At 41.5% G+C, this 21,759-nt stretch overlaps 1 protein-coding gene across 9 annotated transcripts in view; it reads left to right on the forward strand.

Annotated features, from left to right (window-relative positions):
* Nucleotides 1-21,759, forward strand: part of LOC110256584 (uncharacterized) — a 125,512-nt gene that overhangs the window by 85,705 nt on the left and 18,048 nt on the right. The window contains exons 3-4 of one of the 9 annotated variants that reach the window (XR_014822916.1): nt 17,094-17,288; nt 18,930-19,248. The exons of 6 other annotated variants lie outside the window; for them this stretch is intronic. Coding sequence is in view for 2 of the 3 variants with exons in the window: in XM_084988027.1 (XP_084844153.1) it covers nt 17,094-17,113 (20 nt within the window). In the remaining variant the exon portion in view is untranslated. Of the gene's footprint in view, nt 1-17,093; nt 19,966-21,759 lie in introns of those variants that run through there. 2 more of the 9 variants (XM_084988027.1, XM_084988028.1) reach the window with 2 other exon arrangements.

Raw genomic sequence — 21,759 nt, forward strand, 5'->3', positions numbered from 1 at the left:
AAGCAGGGAAGCCCACGGCTCGCCTTTATGGAGCTGCTTGCCCATCAGCAAAGCTGGGACCCACTCCCTTGATTAAACACATACTGATTTTTAAAAAGCCAAGTTTTCCTGCAAAGACCAATTTTAAGGGGATTAATGCTCAATGAATAATGCATCGGGGAAAGAACTACAACAGTAATACTTAATTGGAAGAGGTAAAATCAACTGTGGTGAAGCACTCCCATCACTTTCTGGATGCAGAGCAAGTTCTAGAGGGCTCCCTGGGTCTCCCACCAATCAGACAGACACCAGGGCAGCTCCCGACTGGAGTCGCGGGCCAGAATGGTGTGATCGTGGACTGCCACCGCCCGATCTCTGTTTGTCTGTCTCTTAATAACTGCTCAAATAGAGAGGAGGGGGGAAAACATGGGAGAGAGAAAAGCTTTGGTGATTCCTACCTTTGTATTTGAAAGTCCTAATCAAAACCTTAATTTTTTTTTTCTTCCATAATTAAAGCGAGAAGATGCTCATCTCAGGGGACTCGCTGTGCTCTCGCTTCACTTGGTCCGTGGGCTTCATCTTCTGCTCCCCTGGGGCCAGACCTAAAAAGTTTGAGGTTTCCCCCACTTCTGAGGCAGCTTTTTCCAACAGCCTTTTGTGATGGTTTTACTGCCTTCCCCCACGTGTCTTTCTATTCAGCAAACTGTACCTCATTTACTTTGGGGGGTGTGCAGTGTTTGTCTTTTTTGTCCCCAAGTGTCAGAATTCACTCACAGTGGTAGGAGGAGAAAGGAGTGATTTCTTCCTTAATCCTGACCTACTTACTTTAAAAGAAGGAAGAAAGGAAGGAAGAAAAGAGAGAAAAATATTTAAGCCATGATGTTGGAAATGTTCTCACGGGTCAATGTGGGAAAATGTGATTCTTGGCCAATTAAATATAAGGCCGATTTTCCCAAATCCAGACTGGGTAGTGAGGAATGGCTAACCTTTGTCAACTGTCATGTTCTTTCCCCCCCTCCTTGGAAAAGAAAATAAAAAGGGGAGTTCCCTGGTGGCTCAGCAGGTTAAGGATCCAGCATTCTCACTGCAGTGGCTGGGGTCACTGGTGTAGCGTGGGTTGGATCTCTGCCCGGGGAACTTCTGCATGCCACAGCCAAAAATTTTTTTAAAGAAAATGAAAGGGAGTCTCTCAAAATTGAAAAGAGACTATAGGATCCTACTTTTAGCACATTTCTTATCCTGCAGGTGCTCCCCACAAGACATAGTGGACCCTTCCTGTTTTCCGCTTTGCTTCTGGATTGCTGAGTTATAACCCAGAGCTATAAGAGGCAGGCTGAGCCCCAGGGAATGTGCAGGGCTCCCCAGGATGCTACATGATGCACTTTGCCCATCCTGGGAAGGATGGCTCTCCAGCTCCCATGTTGTTAGCTCTCGGGGGCCCCAGGTTTGTAGTAACCACAGGGCCAGGCACAGGGTGGAGGGGTATGGAAAAGACCCCCAATCTGTAGTATTTAGAGGTGGGGGCTTTTAGAAACCTACTTCCCAGATTAGCTCCACACCAATTAAACTGAGTCTCTGGGGAAGGGACACGGGCATCTGTGCTTTTTCACACAGCCCACTGCAATCCACTATGCAGCCCAATCTGAGAGCCACTGATCTCCGGACATCTCCCGAGACAGCTTGGGGGGAGGTTTCATTCAGAATAACCCTGCCTGCATCCTAGTCCCACTTATTTAGTAGAATCTCCAGGGTCTCTATACTTTTCTACTGACTTTTTTTTTTTTTTTTGACACATTTCATTTTGCAGCTCCATTTCCCCTTCACGGCCCATACAATCCCTAATAGTCATGTTTCTCACCAAGAAGATGGCTTAAAGTTTTAAGCACTAGGTGACCTTATACCCTTTGCCAACTTAGTAAATCTGCTGGCTTTTAGCAGTAGTCACTTGGACTTCACAATTCCATTGTAGTTATTTTGTTGTACTTTACCAGATTTTTTTTTTGTAAAAGCAAAGATGGGTTTTGGCTTTGCTCTTTTTCTTTTTTTTTCTTTTTTGCCCTACCTGCAGCATGTGAAAGTTCCCAGGCCAGGGACTGGACCTAAGCCACAGCAGCAACCCAAGCTGCAGCAGTGACAACACTTGTTCATTACCCCTCTGTGTCACCAAAGAATTCCTGGCTTTGTTTTTTAAAAGACTCTAAGTTTTTAAAATTGTAGTCCCCGTTGTGGCTCAGCAGTACTGGTAGCCATCAGGATGTGGGTTTGGTCTCTGGCCTCGCTCACTGGGTTAAGGATCCGGCCTTGCCATGAGCTATGGTATAGGTTACAGGCACAACACGGATCCCGTGTTGCTGTGGCTGTGGCATAGGCCAGTGGCTACAGCTTTGATTGGACCCCTAGCCTGGGAACTTCTGTATGCTTCAAGTGTGGCCCTAAAAAGACAAAAAAAGAAAAAGAAAAATTAATTAAGGATGCTTTAGGGGCAGAGGGAGAAGATTTCTTTATTCTGGAATTCTCCAAGCAGTATTTCCTCAGAAAGTAAGTTAAGACCTTCCACCATTAGGCTGATGGATCTCTAAATTATTGCACTAGGACTTTAGCAAATATCTTCCAATTTTTAAAACTTACATCTTCGGAGAGAAGAGCAGGTGGAAAGTCGAGGTATTATGTAAAGCAGGAGGAACAAAGTGAAACAGCCGTCATTGCAATTAGACGTTCCTTTTTGATAAGACTATAACAAATAATGTGTTTATTTACCCACCAGTACGCCTTCTACAACACATGAAAGCATGGGATAATGGGAGACAGAAATCTCTGGTTCTGGTTCTGACTCATCTGCTGTCTGAACGTGAAATGTTAGGTATAATATTTCATTTCTTAAAATTGTTTCACACTGCCTAACTCACAAGGCTATTATGTGGTTTCAAAGAGATGTATGTGAATACATGCCCTAAAGCCTGAAACCCTATATGATATAATGTAGAATTAAAATATTATTAATTTAAGGATTCAGTGTCCTTTTTGTACTTGGGTACAAGGCTGCCCTAAAACAGGCACATCGAAGCCATGATCTAGCAGGAGAACTGAAGTTAAAAGGGAAATTAATACTATAACGGGGAACTTTTTAGTGCTTCTTCCCTGATGGCAAAGGGAATTTACATCACCACCTGCAGAGGGCAATTAATTGGTTGAAAGACCACTATCATTCAAGTCGGTGCTTTAAAAATGCCTTGCAGGGTGCTTCAAAACAGAAAGGCAAGTGGTGCTGGGAAGAGAGGATTTTCAAATAGGTAGATGTTATTTACATAATATAATTTTTCTCTTTTATGAATGTATGCATTTCTTAAATCACCTGGACTTGCTTCATAGGCAGCATGCATTTTCCAGCCTGAGGTTGACCAGTGTGCATTCAGAGACAGCCTGGGAAGCAGGGAGATACCATCGTCGCTGGAAAACACTCTAGTGCCCCAAGGCCTCGTTGCTGCCCTAACTCACTGTCCTGTGTTTATGACACAAGACTCCCCCACTTGCCATCTTTTAGGACAGTAGAAAGAAGACACGGGGGCGAGGCGGGCATTTCCTTATATATATGTATTTATTTGCTTTTTTTAGGATAAGCACATGGCAGGTTTTTTTTAAAAAAATCATTAGGATGAGGAAGATCTTTTAGAATGATGGAGGTAGAAATGAATGGAAAACATACCCTTCTACTCAGTGTATTTCTCTGTTGTTTTTAAGATCCCCCTCTCCTTACCTCCTCCCAGTTTTATCTCTCCCCATCTCTGTCCCCTCCTTGGAAATGACCATCATTCACCATTTATATCATGTGCCTTTAAAAACAAAAACCCCAAATTGGAACTCTAATACGTGAGTATCACCCAGTTCCCAAATATTAATTGAGCACCTACTATAGACGAGGCACTGGTTAGGTGCTAAAGGTACAACACCCAGGAAGGGTGGGGGACCCTGGTTTAACCCCTTTTTTCCCCTAGAATAACTATAGATACACAGAAAGTTGCAAAGATAGTATAGAGAGGTCTTATGCATTCTTTATCCAGTTTCCCCAGTACTGTAACATATTATCTAAACCAAGACAGGAAATCACATTTGTAGATGTGTGTAACTGTCACCACAATCAAGATGAAAAACTGCTGGAGTTCCCTGATGGCACAGTGGGTTCAGGATCTGGTGTTGTCACTGCTGTGGCTCGGGTTCAGTCCCTGGCCTGGGAACTTGGATTTGCTGCAGGTGCAGCCACAAAGAAAAAAGTGAAAAGCTGTTCATCACCACAAAGATTTCTTCATGCTTCCCCCTATATAGTCTCACACACTTTTACCCTCAATGTCAAAACCACTAACCTGTTCTCTGTAATTGTGTCATTTTGAGGACAGTGTATAAATGGAATCATACAGTATGTGACCTTTTCCAGTTAGCTTTTTTTTTTTCCCACTCAACATAAGCCCTTGACATCTATACAAGTCGTTTTCAGTAGCATGTTCCTTTTGGGGCAGGGACGGGTGGGGTGGGAGAGGTAAGGGTTGGGAGTTTGGAATTAGCAGAGGCAGAACGTTATGTGCAGGATGGATAAATAGCAAGATCCTGCCGTATAGCACAGGGAACTGCATTCAATGGAAAAGAATGTGTGTGTGTATAACTGAATCACTTTGCAGTACAGCAGAAATTAACTTCATAAATCAACTACTCCAATAAATGTTTTTTAAATAAAAATAAAAAATGTTTAAGTAGCTCACTCCTTTTTACTGTCAGGTAGGGTTCCTTGGTATGGGTGGATGGGCCACAGTTTGTGCAGTCATTTACCTCTGCAGCAGCATTTTCGTTTCCAGTTTGGGATGATTATAAGTAAAGCTTTTAGGAACAATTGTGCGTACAGGTTTTCATGTGAACATAAGTTTTCATTTTTCTGGGACAAATGCCCAGAAGTACAATTACTGGGTCATACAGCAAGTATGTGTTTGTTTTTTGAAGCACCCGCCAAACTGTTTTCTGGAGCGGCTGTACCATTTTTCATTCCCATAGGCAATGTCTGAGCGACGTCTCCAAGTCCTCTCCAGCCTTTTTGTGCTGTCACAATTTTTAATTTCATCTGTACTAATAGGTGTGTGCTGATAGTTCATCATTTGCATTTCCCTAATGGAAAGTTGTGTTGAACATTTCTTCCTGTGCTCATTTGCCTTCCATGTGGCCTTTTCAGTGAAATGTCTGTTGTTGTCTTTTACCCACCTACTAATTGGATTGTTTGATATTTTAATATTGAGTTCAGAGTTCCGTGTGTATATATTCTAGATAATAATCTTTGGTGGAATATGTGGCTTCCAAATATTTCCTCCTAGCCTAGTGTGTTTTATTTTGTTAAAAGTCCAGTGGTCAACTTTTTTTTTCTTTTACTGTGTCATGTCACATCTAAGGATTCTTTGCCTAGCCCTAGATCCCAAAGATTTTCTGCTATGTTTTTTTCTAAGTGGTTTAGTTTTACATTTTATATGTAAGTCTGTCATCCCTCTTGAGTTAATTTTTGTAGAAGATGTGAAGTTTAAGTTAAGAAGATCGGGGTGGTGTTTTTTTGTTTGTTTGTTTGTTTGTTTGTCTTTTTGTCTTTTTCCAGGGCTGCACCCGCAGCTTATGGAAGTTCCCAGGCTAGGGTTCTAATCGGAGCTGTAGCCACCGTCCTACGCCAGAGCCACAGCAACGAGGGATCTGAGCCGCATCTGTGACCCACATCATAGCTCACAGCAACGCCGGATCCTTAACCCACTGAGTAAGGCCAGGGATCGAACCTGCAACCTCACGGTTCCCAGTCAGATTTGTTAACCACTGAGCCACAACGGGAACTCCAGGTTTTTTTCTCATATATGGTTTTCAGGTTGTTCTGCATCACTTACTGAAAAAGTCATCCTTTCTCCACTGAAATTTGCTTTTTTGTCAAAAATCAGGTGGGCAGAAATATGGAATTATTTCTGGGTTCTCTATTCTTTCCACTGATCTATATATCTCTCCTTCTGTCAATACCATGTGATAGCTCTATAGTAAGTCTTAAAATCAGGCAGAGTGATTCTTTATTCTTTTTCAAAATTGTTTTAGCTATTCTAGTACTTTTGCCTTTACATAAAAATTGTACAATAGTTGTCTGTATCTACAAAATAGAGGGATTTTGTAAAGAATTGCATTAAACCTAAATCAACTTGGGCAGAATTGTCATCTTTACTATGTTGAATTTTCAAATCCATAAACACAGTATGTCTCTCCATTTTTTTAGATCTTTGATTTCTTTCATTAGCATTTTGTGGTTTTCAGTATCCAAGTTTTGTACAAATTTGTTAGATTTACATGTATTTCTCTCTCTTTTTTTTAGCAATTATAAATGGTGTTATATTTTAAATTTGGTGTTCATACATTCATTGCTAACATACATAAAATTGATTTTTGTATATTATTGTATTTGTCTAGTATTCTATGACCTCGCTAAACTTCCTCATGAGTTCTAGTAGTTATTCATTTTTGTTTTGTTTTGTTTTCAGATTAACTGGAATTTTCTATGTAATCTCATGTTATCTAGAAATAGAGAATTCTATATTTTACCTCTTATTCTTTATAAATCTCTTTTTTCTTGCCTTATTGCACTGGCTAGAACTTCTAGTATCATGTTGAACAGGAGTGTTGTAAGTAGACCTCCTTGCCTTGTTCCATTTTATGAGAAAAGCCTTCAGTCATTCATCATGAAGTATGTTAACTATACAATGATTCGTAAATGCTTTTTTTCAAGTTGAGGAAATTACCCTGTATTCTTATTTTTCTAAGTGTTTCTATCATGAATGGATGTTGAATTTTGTCAGGTACTTTTTAATGTATGAATTGTTATGATCTTGTAATTTTCTTCTTATCCTGTTAATACGGTGGATTGCATTGATTGATATTTGAACATTGAACTAGCTTGCATCTCTAGAATAAGGCCCACTTGGTCATGGTGTATAATTTCTCTTATATATTGCTGAATTCTATGTGCTAAGCCACAGCTATAGCAACACTGGATCCTTTAACCCACTGCACCAGGTTAGGGATTGAACCTGTGCTTCCACAGCAACCCAAGCCACTGCAGTCAGATTCTTAACCCACTGCACCACAGCTATTTGCTAATATTTTAAGGAGTTTTTGCATCTATTTATATGAAGGCTGTGATCGCTAGTTTTCTTTTTCATACTGTTCCTGCCTGGTTTTGATATTAGGATAATATTTACTTCGTAAGCTGAGAAATGTTTGCTCCTCTTCTCTTTACTGGAAGAGAATGTATATAATTGTTAATTCTTCCTTGGTAGACTTCTCCTAGGAAACCATACTGGCCAGATTTCTTTTGGGGGAGATTTTAAATTACAAATTTAATTTCTTTAATACTTATAGAACCATTAAAATTGTCTGTTTTATGGTGGGTTCTTGGTTTGTGGTAGTTTTTTTTTTTTTTTTTGAGGAACTGGTTTATTTTATCTAAGTTGTCAAATTTATGTGTGTAGATTTCTTCATAATAACCTTTACTCTTTTGATATCTTCAAGGTATGTAGTAATGGCCTCCGTTGTACTTCATGATACCTGTAGTTTGTGTTTTCGTTCTTTTTTGTTTCATCCTTTTTTGTTTTTTGCTAGAGATTTGTCAGTTTTTTTAAGCTTTTTCAAAGAACCAGATTTTTGTTTCTCATTTTTTTTTTTTTATCTGTTTTCAATTTCACTGGTTTCTGCTTTTTATGATGTCCTTTCTTCTGCTTAGTTTGGGTTTATTTTGCTCTTTTTCTAGGTTCTTGAGGTAGAAGCTTGGATTTACTTGAGACTTTTTCTCTTTTCTAAAATAAGCATTTAGTGCTAAAAATTTCCCTTTTGGCACTGCTTTAGCTGTGTCTCACAGATTTTAATATGTTGTATTTCCATTTTAATTAAGTTCTATGTGTTTGATTTTATTTCTCTTGAGGCTTCCTCTTTCAACCATGGATCGCTTCAGAGTCTTTTGTTCAGTGTCTAAAATGTTTGGAGAATTTTCAGTTATCTTTTTGTTATTTATTTGTAGTTTAATTCTATTGTGCCCTGAAACATACTCTGTATGGTTTCAGTTTTTTTCTTTCTTTCGGTTTTTTGAACTTTGGCTCTAAATATTGTTTTTCTCTGAATACATCCCTGGGCGTTTGAAAAGAATGCATATTCTTCTCTTGTCAGGTAGCATATTCTATAAAAGTGATTAGTTGCTGTTGGTAGATGATGTTCTTGAGCTCCTCTATAGCCTTGGTTATTTCCATCCAGTTTTTCTATCAGCTTTTGAGGTGGGGATGTTGAAGTCGCCAACTCTGATTGTGCATTTCTCTGTTTCTCCTTTCAGTTCTATCTGGTTTTGGTTCTCATATTTGCAGCCCTGTCGTTTGGTGCATATGCATTTAGGATTTGCTATGTTTTCTTGATGGATTGACCTTCTCACGTTATGTAATATTTGTCTCTATCTCTAGTAATTTTCTTTGCTCCAAAGCCTACTTTACCTGATATCAATATAGCCATTCCTGCTAGCTTTTGATTAATGATTGCATGATACAGCTTTTTCCATCCTTTTACTTTTAAATTATCTCTAGCATTATATTTGAAGTGAGTTTCTTATAGACAGCATACAGTTGGGTCATGTTTTTTATCCACTCAGCCAATCTCTGACTTTCAATTGGCACATTTAGATAATTTACATTTAATGTAATTATTGATACATTAGAGCATATCGGCCATTTTATTTTTCCTTTCTTATTGTCCTCCCTCCCTACCCCCCTTCTCTCTCCCTCCCTACCCCTCTCCCTCTCTCTCTCCTTCTCTCTCTGTCATTTCTTGATTTCTTTTTCCTGTCTTTCTGTGGGCTACTGGAACATTTTTTAGTATTCCATTTAATTTATCTGTAGTGTTCGTCAGTGTGTTTTTGTATAAATTTTTTAGTAGATTATCTGGGTATTACAAGTATGTATGTATATATGTGTACTTGTATATATGTAATTTATCAGTCTGGTGCTGTCAACATCTTACCAGTTTGAGTGAAATAGAAAACTCCTTTAACCCTCCCCTCTTTATAATTGTCTTAAATATTTCCTTTACCTACATTTAGAATCCATCAGACAGTGTTATAATTTTGTTTCAACCATCAAATGTAATTTAGAACATTCAAGAGGAGAGGCATAATATATTGCATTTACCCATATTTTTACTCTTTGCATTTTTGTTCATCCTGATGTTCCAAGTTCCTTCCTTTTCATCTCCTGTGTATTTAGAAAACTTCCTTCCTGGTCCTTTGGCTACAAAGAGCAGACTTTTCTTAGGTCTTTTTGTCTGAGCCTGTACCTGCAAGTCTGGGGTGTCTGAAGCAAAAGGACAACCCAGGAAACTCGCTGCCATGGCATTCTTTGGGGTCCAAGTTCCTTAGCAGGTCTTTTTTCTTCTTTCCACTTTTCATCTCTCTATCTCTCCATTGTATCCATGATACAAAGATATAGATACAGATAAAGAGATCCTGTATCTAGCCACCTTACTAAACAATTTTAGTGGTTCTAATCATTTCCAAAATAATGGTCTTGAATTTTGGAGGATAATAATCACATACTTTGAAAAGAACTATGTTTTGGAATTCCCTTTGTAGCTCAGCAGAACTGACTAGCGTCCATGAGAACGCAGGTTCGATCCCTGGCCTCACTCAGTGGGTTAAGGATCCCGCATTGCAGTGAGCTGTGGTGTAGGTCACAGACATGGCTCAGATCTGGTGTTGCTGTGGCTGTGGCGTAGGCCAGCAGCTACAGCCTCAATTCAACCCCTAGCCTGGGAGCTTCCATATGCCGTAGATGCAGCCCTAAAAAGACAGGAAAAAAAAAAAAAAACTATGTTTTCTTCTCTTTATTCCCAATATTTATACCTCACTCTTTCTGTCACTGCCTCTCCCAAGACCACTGGTGTCCTATGGAACAGCAGTGACAGTGGCAGGTATCTGTCCCTCTCTTGCTCCTCATCTTTCCATGTTAAGTAGATTATTTTGTAGGTTTTTGTTTCTGTCCTTTATCAGTGTTTCCTCTGAACTTAGCTTATTAAGATTTTTTATTACACATGGATTTGCAGTGTTATTAAATGCCTTTGCTGAATTTACCAAGGTGATCATGTGCTCTTTTTTCCTCCTCTCATCTATTAATAATAGAATTATAGTGATAGATTTGTTTGATGTTGAGTGTTCTTTGCATTTGGAGGAAAAACGCTCCGCAGTCATGGTATTTCTCTTTTAAGACACTACTAATTTTGATTTGGTACTGTATTTAGGATTTTTGCATATGTATGCATTATTAAGATTGTCCTTCTGATCCCTGCCTTACACCAAACGATGACCTCTTTCAGTTGGGGGCCTATGTTCTCCATGCTGCCCTGGACCACTCCTTATGGTCACTCTATTAAATTGATGCTAAATGTCCTATTAGGAGTATCCATTGTAGCATAATGGGATTGGCGGCGTCTCTGTAGCACTAGGACACAGGTTCACTCCCTGTCCCAGCACCATGGGTTAAAGGATCTGGGTAGGTTGCACCTACGGCTTGAGTCTGATCCCTGGCCTGAGGACATATGCCACACGGTGGCCAAAAAAGAAGAAAAGAAGAAAAATAATAAATGTCCTATTGAATATTGAATTTCTTTTTATTAAATGTCCCACCTGACTTTCATAGGCATTTTGAGTTGTTGGTATGTACTTTGCTATATTAGTGTCACCCTATCCATTTTTGGTATCTGGGTTATATGAGCTTTGTAGAATAAATTGAGAATCATACATACTTTCCATGTTCCACGACAGTCTAGCACAGGAACTAATATGTACTTTAAACTTTAAAGGTGTTAAAAGTGAGAAAAAAGGAGGAGGGAGTAGTAAAACCATCTGGTCCTGGGACCTGGTTGGTGGGGGCTGGAGGTGGGAGAGAGGGGAATCTTTGACTATCTTTTCAATTTTCTTTTCCTGTAGTTAACAGGTCTCTTCTGTTTTCCTGCCTCTTGTTGATTCATTTTAGTCATTTTTATGTTCCTGGAAAATCGCTTCATTTCTACTTTTAAATTTATTTTTTTCAAATCTGTTGGAATTTGCATATATATACTCCAGTTATTTTGAAATGAAATCCATGTCTGTAGTTATGTCCTCTTTATTGGTCCTAACTGTGTTTTTTTTATTTTATTTTTTTCACAGACTGGTCTCTTTTATTGGTCTTCAAACATCTTTTGATTTTAATGATGAAACCAGCTTGTTTGTTTTCTATTTCATCAGCTCCTGTTTTTATGTCTATTGATTTCCTTTCTTCTACTTGGTTTAGCTCTTTTTAAAAAATTCTTCTTGAGTTGATTGTTCAGTGCATTTTTCATCTGTCTTATTTTCCAAATGCACTTGAAATGTGGAATCCCTCTTTGATACATCCTGTAAATTTTGAGCTGAGTGCTCTCATTATCATTCATTGCTATGTGGTCTCCAATTTCTTTTGATTTTCTTTTCTAAATTAACTAACCCAAAAGGCTATAGTATTTCACTTTAGAGGGTTTTATTGAGATTTTATTTGTGGCCAAATACTTGGTCAGATTTTTTTAAGCAGTCAATGGAAATTTAAACCTATGTTGTCTTTAGTTGGGAACTGAGTTTAAATGAAACTCATCTAGCTTGATGATTTTGTATTCAAATCATCTGTATCCTTACCTTTTGTGTGTGTGTGTGTGTCTACTTGATCTATCAATTTCTTTTCTTTCTTTCCTATTTTTTTTAGCCAATGCCTGTGGCATGTGGAAGTTCTAGGGCCAGGGGTTGAACCAGTTCCAGAGCAGTGACCTGAGCCACAGCAGTGACGATGCCAGATCCTTAACCCACTGCGCTACCAAGGAACTACCATGATCTGTCAATTTCTGAGAAAGATGTGCTAAATTTTCCCACCATGATCATGGATTTAATAGTTGTTGCTTGCATTTCTAACACTTGTTATGTAATTCCATGCCATGATGTTTGGTGATAAACCTTTGTAACTATTATCTTCTGGATTGTATCTTTACAATGTAATACATATATTGTATATATATGTATATTATATATATATAATACATGTAAAACAGTCCCTTGCTTCTGACCGTGAATTCTATTTTTGTCTAATGTTAATACTGCATTTTTTGGCTTTCTTTTTGATAATATATATAAGGTTTCTTTCCAGTTGTTTTATTTTGTGCCATTTTGTCTTTGGTAAATAACATACAGTTCCGTTCTAAATATTTCGCATCAGAAAGTCTGTCTTTTAGTAGAAAAATTACACTCTATTTATTGTGAATATTGATATGTTTGGACTTATTCTTGTCATTTATTTTCATTTTCTACTTGACATGCCTCCCTTTTCTTTATTGCTGTACTCCTAGGGTTTTCTTTTTCTTCATTTTTCCTTTGGTACTTTAATGTCTACATTCTATTCTTCTTTAGTTGTTTAAAACAGAGCACCTAATTCTCACCACTAATCGGAAAATGTAATTTTAATCAGACATTGTAACTTACTCTTCCCACAAGACAAAATATGTACCAAATTTTTACATATTTTTAACTTCCAAGGACTCTTTCTTGCTCTTTGATGGCTCTGTTTTTATAGCACCCTATTCTGGTTTTCACAATGCAGTATTCCTCTGAAGATAGCAGTAGTGTATGTGTGTGTGTGTGTGTGTGTGTGTGTGTGTGTGTGTGTGTGTGTGTTTCATTGGAGCCCAGTTCAGATTGTTTACATCTTTCTCTATTATGAAAAGTATTTCCTCCAGTGTCTCCTAATTCCTGCTTGTCCATTCACGTATTAAAATACAGAAAGGTGTGGATAAGTGTTGGTCACTGTCACGTGTTTCCTCAGCAATTTCATGCTTCGTTTTCCCTGCAGATCCTCCTCCCAAATGGGCAGGACGGCTAAGAACCACATGTCACTTTGTGGGGGGCAGGACAGCAGGTTTCCCTGCAGGACACCTGGGAGGAGAGCCAGGCCAGCCGGGGACCCTCATGGGGCCCCGCAGGGAAGCTCTGCCCTGAGGTGAGGCCGTTTCCCAGAGCTGACTCATGTGCAGTGTTTTGTTTTCTTTCCTCTCCTTACCCTCAGCTCTGCTGAGGGAACCGTGTCCTCTCAACCTGATGTTCTAGACTCCGCTTCCAAGTGGACACCACCTATCCTGTCCAATTCCCAGCTTTCTTCCTCCCTTCCCCTCCCCTCCCTTCCATTTTTGTATTTTAGGGCCGCACTCACAGCATATAGAAGTTCTCAGGCTAGGGGTCAAATCGGAGCTACGCCACAGCAGCACAGAATCGAAGCCACATCTGTAACCTACACCACAGCTCACAGCAATTGCCAGATCTCCAACCCACTGAGCGAGGCCAGGGATCAAACCTGGATGCTCAATGATACTAGTTGGATTCATTTTCGCTTCACCACAACAGGAACTACCCCCAGCTTTCTTTAACACCCCTACACACTGCATCCGGCCTTCTTACATGCTGGCGGAAGGAGCAGGAGAGGTTGGTCCACTTATCTTGTGACTCATTTCCCTCGTAGGTGCCCCCATCGTATGCCCTTTCTCCAAATGTGGGGGTGTTCAGCACACCATTAAGAAGACTGCTGAGCCTACTGCTATGCTGGGCTTGTTGGGAGTTAGCAGTTTTCACCATTCTATTTTTCCTTCAACCTTCAGCCACCTATCAACATTTCTGGAGCACTGATGGTGCCCTTTCCATGCTCCTGAGGATTTATTTTTCTCCTTGGTGAGGGGAAGAACGCATATATGCTTGGTCTGCCATCTTGATCCAGAAATCCACAGGTGGGCTTAGGATGCCACAACCAGGTAGCTTTTTGAATGAGGCAAATAAATTACTTAAAATATTATTTTCTATAGTTTCAAAGAGTCATCCCGTTTCCTGTACGTGAAAGTCAAACAATCCCCAGATAAAAGGCAAGAATATGAGTAGTTTGGAGTTCCTGTTGTAGCGCAGCAGAAACGAATCCCACTAGTAACCATGAGGTTGCAGGTTCGATCCCTGGCCTCGCTCAGTGGGTTAAGGATCTGGTGTTGCAGTGAGCTATGGTTTAGGTCCCAGATGCAGCTCAGATCCCGCATTGCTTTGGCTGTGGTGTAGGCCAGCGACTGTAGCTCCAATTTGACCCCTAGCCTGGGGACCTCCAGATGCCATGGGTGTGGCCCTAAAAAGCAAAATATATGTATATGAGTAGTTTGTCTGCCATCAGAATGGAAGGGTGTGCACTGCCGGAGGTGCACAGAATGGAGACTGGAGTCGGGCTGTGTTTGTACTGGCAGCATCTTCATGTACACTAGCTGCCTCGATTAAAATGTAACTATTAGCAAATGAAATTAAATACTTCAGTTGCCTAGTAACTAATCCAATCTGAGAAAGAAGCAAAAAATAGAGTACATAAATTTAGAACTTTTAGGCCACGTGCCAAGCAAAATAGTCTTGCTTGGATCCTTTTGATCATCTGCCATTTGAATGGAAGAAAGGATGTTTTAGTGTCAGAGAGGCAGCATTTGTGTTGACCTTGCCTGCAAAGAGTGAATACCTCTTAATAACTGGACAGACATGAGAAGTAGGCAGGCTTCCCAACGACCTCCAGCCGCACTCACCCCCAGAGATGCCAAGTAGGAGCAGGAGCAGGAAGAAGCTTTGAGTGAACACTAGGAATTTATTTTTCTGCTTTAGTTAAAAAGCCAAAGGGCATTGCGTGATTTAAGCCACATGATGCTAGTGGAAGAAAAGTGTAAACTACCTGTTTTATCTACTTCCATGTAAAAGTAAAGTAGCATATTTCCTCCCAAAGCAGCTTTTCAGTGAGACAGAAAATTAAGAAGTAGTTTAAGATTGTGTAGTGCATGAATTAGTAATTACTGCGATCATGTAATGTTGGAGTTTAAAGAAATACTGCAATAAATTGACATTCAGTGTGGTGTCAGTTACTTAAGTATTACTTTTTTCTGCTTCCTTAAAAAAATGAAGGAAAAAAAATGCCCCACAGTTGCCTGTATTTACTGATAACGTATTTCAAAATAGTAAAAAAAAAAAAAAAAAAAGATTAGTCCCTCCAAATTAAAATAATTTAGAACTTATGAGTTGTAAGAATGGTACAAGGAATTCTATATATTGTGGACCCAGATTAGTAATCGCTTTATCACTTCTCCTTCCCTCTCTCTCATGCACACACACGCACACTTATACATGCACACATATCTACACATACTTATATACGCATACATTTTTTCCTAAGCCATTTCAGTGAGTTTATCTTTAAATCTTTCAGCTTGTATTTCCTGAAAACATAATCAAATACAGTTATCCAATTCAGGAGCCTTCACATTGATATGAGAGTACTGGTACAGCTGAATTCATCTCGGGCTGATTGCGTTGCTGCACCGTCACAGTCCGTATTCGGACTTAGCCATTGTGGCAATAATATCCTGTAAAGCCGTTTCTTTTCCCTCTGCGTCCGGGATCCAGCCCAGTAGTGCTCGTGGCTTTGGGGTGCCGTGTCTCTTTGATCTTCCATAATCTGAAACAGCTCTTCAGTCTGTCTTGTCTTTTATGACATTGACTCATTTTAAGAGAACAGAGAATGTCCCTCATTTGGGATTTTTCCGCTGTCTCCTCATGATTAGATGAGGACATATTTTCCCATCATTCATTGCAGTATCTTTTTGAATAATCTAAATTCGTAAGAGGGTCACCCAGTGGAAGATGGGTAGCACACCTCAGAGCCCTGTCACCTCAAATGTGACTGGGTCAGTTATGGCTCATGGTTGAGCATGGCTGGCAGCCCTGCCATGTGTCAAGGGCTTTGACCTCAGCCCTCCAGTGTGTCCTCACTCCGCACACAGTAGGCATTTTCTTCTTTTGTTGTCACTGAAGTATAGTTGATTTACAATGTTGCATTAATTTCTGCCATACAGCAAAGTAATTCAGTTATACATATATACATTCTTTTCCATATTCTTTTCCATTATGGTGTATCACAGGAGATTGGATATAGTTCCCTATGCAACACGGTAGAACTTTGCTTATCCATTCTATATATTATAGTTTGCACCTGCTTATCCCAAACTCCCCATCCATCCCTCCCCCACGCCCATGGCAACCACAAGTCTGTCCTCTAGGTCACACAGGAGACGTTTCCCAACAAAGTATCCAGGGGTTCATTCCAGAATACAAAAGCAACCATTTCAGCCTGAAACCTGTTTTTACCCTCCTCTTTATTAATGTTTTAGGGATGTAAAAGCTCATGAAAGAACAGGCCAGATATATTACCAAAAATATTTAGGCTATGTAAATGTAATTCTATTACTATCAGTTATTAGCAAGTTAAGTTTTTCAACTAATACTACCTTTTACTGTTTCAAGAAAAGGTTGCCTGACAAATGGAAGGCCTGGGAATTATGAGTCAATGTCACTGGCCCAGCAAAGAAACTAGTGAACAGAACCTACAAGGGACATTCACATTGAGGCCAGGGAATGAAATCTATAGACTGCTTGTCTGGAAGTTGAGACTCCCCCCGCAACCCCCTACCGCCCAGGTTTTGAATGATGGGCTAGGTTCTAAGAGACGTTTCTGTGGGAACTATGTGACATGCATATGGGAATTTATGTTTACCTGTGGTTGGGTCTGGAAGAAGAAATCGTCAAAGAACTGTTTCTTGTCCCTGGAGCTGAAAAGGTTCCTGTCTAAGTCCTCCAGGGCCTTCGGTGTTTTCACTGATGTGAGCCAGGTTCACCCATGCCCACAGGCACATGCACATTCAAAGTACTGGACAGTACCACACAGTTCTTCTCGACTTTGCTGTGTGACTCTTTGATTGGTACTCACCTTCACTGCTTTCTACAGTTCTTTCCTTCTCCTCCTCCCTTCCTGTTTTTCTGCAGTTATTTCCAGTCTTAAAAATGCAGACCTCACAATGATTTTCCCAGGCTGAGATACCAGGATCTCAAAGCTTCTAATCATAATATTCAGTGCTTCCCCCGATGTATAGCTCTTAGCTTCCTTAATTCTGTGCTTAGTTTCTCCCCTGCTCTCTTACAGCTTCTACAAGCCTCTCCTGAACTGCTTACTCAGTTCTGCTCAGTGCAAAGCCAGGGGGTTGCAAAGATCAAGGGGAGGCTGGGCAGCTCTGTGGGGTGATGCTGCTGCTCCTCAGTCATTCATCCGACAAGCACACCTTGAGCATCTGCTGTCTGCCAGGCACCACTCTCAGAGCTGGAGATACAGAGACAACAGGTCAGACCACATTCCCACCCACATGGACCTTATGCTTGAGTGGAGAGTCCTGTGAAGTCCTAGTAAGTAAAGCAGGAAGACATCCGTCCAGGCGGCGATATGCACTGTGATGAAAGTCAAACAAACGTGAAGGGTAGGGATGAGACAGGGCAGTAGGGGAATGGTTAGGGCACCCCCCCACCCCCACTCCAGTCTCTGTCTCAGCTGGATGCCCTCATCTTACAGGTAGAACTTGGGGTCAAGGAACTGGGGGAGACTCCATTTGATAATCTGAGAAATTACCTACTTCCTGAAGACAAAGACTTTCCATTTGTTCCAGGGGAAGCTAACAGAGCATGTATTATCTTCTAACGTAATTTTTAAATGACAGAGTCAGAACTGTGGACCACAGATTTGAATCGTCTTGCCAGTGCTTTCTAGATACGACATAACTTTACTGTATGATTAATTCCAGTGATTCTTAGCAAGTAATTACCATTCAACACACATCTGCCCTTAAAACCGGGCCATATGCAAGTCTCTCTTACAAATCAAAAGGTAACAGACTGAAATGATGATTTCAAACAGGGTATGTGTTAATTTTGCAGATCATTGCAAAAGGTCATGTCTTTGGGCTGCAAAGGTATGAATTTTTCGGGTGCATCACAGTATCCTAGATGGGACACGAGAGGAAGGAAGGGCTGGATCTGTTCAGGGCGTGACTGGTACAAATGGATTCTTCTCTTTGGGTGCCAGCCTGCAATAGTTGCCTTTTGAATTTATCAGTGAGTGGCTTTATACCCTCTATTACGGGAAAGCACTCGCATACCCTCCAAAAACCATAAATGCTTTCACCAAAACCTGACCCAAGGTATTCCCTTGGGGATAAGGAGGCAAGACAGGTCTAATGCTTGTGGTGGGGCACAGAACCTCTGCATCTAGCCCACAAGCTTTCACCCAGGTGGGCAGCCTCTCCATCACTCTGAAGTGTCGTCCCCCCCCAATTCCTGCCCCTCCACAAACCTGGGGATTCCTGTGGTCTTCACCCTGTCACAAGAAATGCACGAACAGCCCTGGCCAGAACCCCCCCAGGGCTTGTAGTTAGATGGTTTGGGAAAGCCCCCTCTGGGAGAGCCCTGGCTGAGGCCTTTGATAGCTGCACCTTACCTGGGGGACAACAGAAATCGCCTCTCTCCTGTCCTTCCCTCTGCTCTGATCACCTGATTCCCCCAACCCTGAAATCAGCAAAGGCGCAATGGAAGGGCTAAGAAGAACACCTTTTAGGTATTTCCAGCCACAGTAAGGGACCACAGAGGCTTCCCTGGAGAGACCCTGGTCTACATAACCCTCCCCAAGGTCAGCAAAGCAAGGCCAGAAGGTCAGACTCCCTGCCTTCAGAGGCTTGAGGCACTTCAGAGCTTGGAAGTAGAAAGTGCATCAAGAAGGAGAACCCTGGAATGGCCCTGGGCACAGATCTTATCACAAGCACACAGCTGACTAGGATTTCTCTCCCTATCCACCCCAGGACAGTACCAGTTTGCAGCATCAGAAGGCTTCTAGGCAAGGAAAGCATGAAATGGGCAAAGCCCCAGTGTCTCTGCTGACCTGTAATAGCCCCCCACCACTGTCCCAAAGGTCTGCCATCATTTCTCTTTGTTCTAGGTCCCTGTGCCTGGACTTGACCAGCAACAGCATAGAAAGTGTGCAACACTCGCCTTGCGCCTCCCCCGCCCAAAACAGCCTCCTCATCTAGAAAGAGACGAGAAAAAGAAGGAAAAATAGAATCTTCCATCTCTGGGAGCCTTTAAGTACTTTTATTTTTCAATACAATGGGAAATTACCCTGGAAGATAAAAGGGTAAACTTGAGGATCCACGGAAGAGGAACTAGAATGGCCAGCGTGGGGCACGTGCTATTGCACTGGTCGCTGGTTCTGGCGACCAGCAGCCCTCAGAATTCAGCAGGGAGGATCAGGTCCCTTGGTAATTATGCGCATCCATTAGCATGACAGCCATTCTTTGTTGGAGGCCTTTGGTGACAGTCTCTCTCCGGAGAAGCACACAGCCTTGTGGTCTGTCTCTACATACCCCCCCTAAGGGAGAGATGCCACCAGTAACACCATATGAAAGGCAGAGTTTGTTGGGGGGGTGTTCTTGTTTTTAATCTTAGATGCTGGTGCAGAGGCACCGAATGTCTATTACAATTTTATCAACACTGCTAACCAAAGCGGCACTCACAAAGGAAATGAAATGTTAAGGTTTCATGATGATGATGGTGGGGTGGTGGCTGGCGAGCTGTAGAAGGTGGGGAAGGAGGGGGAGCATGTCAGTGCCTTTCCTTTAGCAAAGGGAAAATATGGGGCATTCCATAAACAGAGCTTCATTCCCAGCCGGCAATTCTTACACTTAATATGTTTTGTCAGGCAAGTCTTCAATACAGATTAAAATGAAATGCCAAGTAATTTCCACCTCTCGGCCGCTCATGTCTGCGAACAATGGAGAGTGTTTTGATGAATGTCAGTTAATGGCACTGGCACGCTTGTAGATTTAGTCCCAGCAGCAAGGACTGAGGCGTGGGGGAGGGGTGGGAGGCTCCTCCAAGTGTGGAGAGGAGGGATGGGGAAGATTGTTCTCTAATCCCCTTCGGACTGATTGATTCGGTTCTCAACAACCCAAATTGCAAATGAACCCCAAACAAAACCAGGATGCCAATGAGATGACCCATCGTTGTGAACGAGGCTCAAGGCAGAAAACACAATTGCCAAGAGCTCCCTCCACCCCAAGGAGGACTTGTGCATTGAGGTCGCATTGCAGGGCAGATGCAATTTCCGTGGAAGGAAAGTGGGCAGCTGCATTGCTGCGTCTAAGGCTGCGGTTCAGCTGGAATATTGGCAGCAGTCTCACGAGTTGTGCTTTTTTAGGGTTCCCTGGTGGTCTAGCAGTTAAGGATGCAGCATTAACACCGCTGTGGCTCGGAACTGTCTGCACACTGCGGGCGTGGCAGAAAAAAAAAATAGTTGTACTTTTTGAGTCTGTCCTCTTCCTGCTGGGTTCCCTCCTGACAGAAATCAGACACCGCCAGCCCACAGGCCCAGCTGTGATTTCTCATTTCCTGCACGTCCCTGCCTTGGCAGCTTTGCATTGTAAACTCCCAGCATGGGGTATATCCGAGGAGCAGGATAAAGGCAGAAGCACCAGAATTCTGTCCCCCAAGGATTTAAATCCTCACCTTCCTCATGACTGGCGGGTGCCGTGTTCTTATTTCTCATCCTGTTCTTAAGCTTGATTGGGAGGATTTGGTTTCCACTTATTCTCTGATTGTTTGGAATGGGAGCTTTAGCTGGAAGTTGCTGACTAATTTTACGGTTGTGTAGGTAACAATTAACACTTCTGTCCAGCAATCATTGGGAAAGAAGCCTCTGTATTCAAAGTCTAGTCAGTTAAATTGGTTTTCTCTTCAAGGTACCAAAGACCAGGCTGTTAACTTGACTTCGGTGCTTCCATGTCTTTGACTTGTTTCTTGGATCACCAGTTACCAAAAATTTTAGCCCCAACTCAGTTTTTTTTAGATGTTGAATCAGAAAGGAACTCTTGCAGGAATGCTTAAGACATGTGCAGAAATTCTCTTCCTGAGACCAGGAAGGGTAAGGAGAAGCAGAACTGAGGTGTCTTGGGCTCACCCGTTCTCACTGTTAGTTAAAAGCATTTGCACCGTGTGATTTTCTGGTTTGATCCCCACCCCAGCCCTTTAAAGGTGTTACCGTCCCCATTTTACAAGAAACTGAGCTCTCGTGGGTTTCCCAGGACCTCACAGAATGAAGGATAAAGTCTGCAGGTCTGTCTGACCCGAAGTCCCAACTCTCCCACCAAAACTTTATCTTGAGAAAGTTTCCAACTATTTCCAAGTAATTCAGAATTAAGCTTACTTGTTGGTGAAAGAAGCAGTTCTCATTACACTTGTACACTGATGGCCAATTGTTTTAAAATTTTCAACTTTATATCCTTTTGTCAATAATTAGTCTCAAAGCATCAAACTCGGTGGCTGAGCTCTGAGTCTGAATCTCTTCCACAGAGGGTTGCTTTGCGTGTAGAAGGCAGGCACTTTCTCATGTACATTTCAGAAGCAGCCTGAGTTTTTCAATTCTTAGATCATCTGAAAAGTCCATTTTGCTGCCAGTTCTAGGCTTTTCAAAACTAACATTTAAGGAGGTGCTTCTAAAACAGGAATAAAATGGAATGGTTTGAGTTGGTCTCCCTTCTGCATCCAGGGAATTTGGAAAAGCAAGAGAATAGGCAGTATAGAGTTCTCATTGTAGCTCAGCAGTTTAAGGACCTGACATAGTCACCACGAGAGTATGGGTTTGATCCCTGGCCTCACTCAGTGGGTTAAGGGTCCAGCATTGCAGCAAGCTGTGGTTTAGGTGGCAGCTGCAGCTCTGATTTGACCCCTGGCCCAGGAACTTCCATATGTCACAGGTGTAGCCGTAGAAAGAA

This window comes from Sus scrofa, chromosome 13, assembly GCF_054392235.1.
Source record: "Sus scrofa isolate SSC_HxYL_T2T_F1_AM1 chromosome 13, Sscrofa_HxYL_maternal_Yorkshire_Landrace_v2.0, whole genome shotgun sequence".
NCBI lineage: Eukaryota > Metazoa > Chordata > Mammalia > Artiodactyla > Suidae > Sus > Sus scrofa.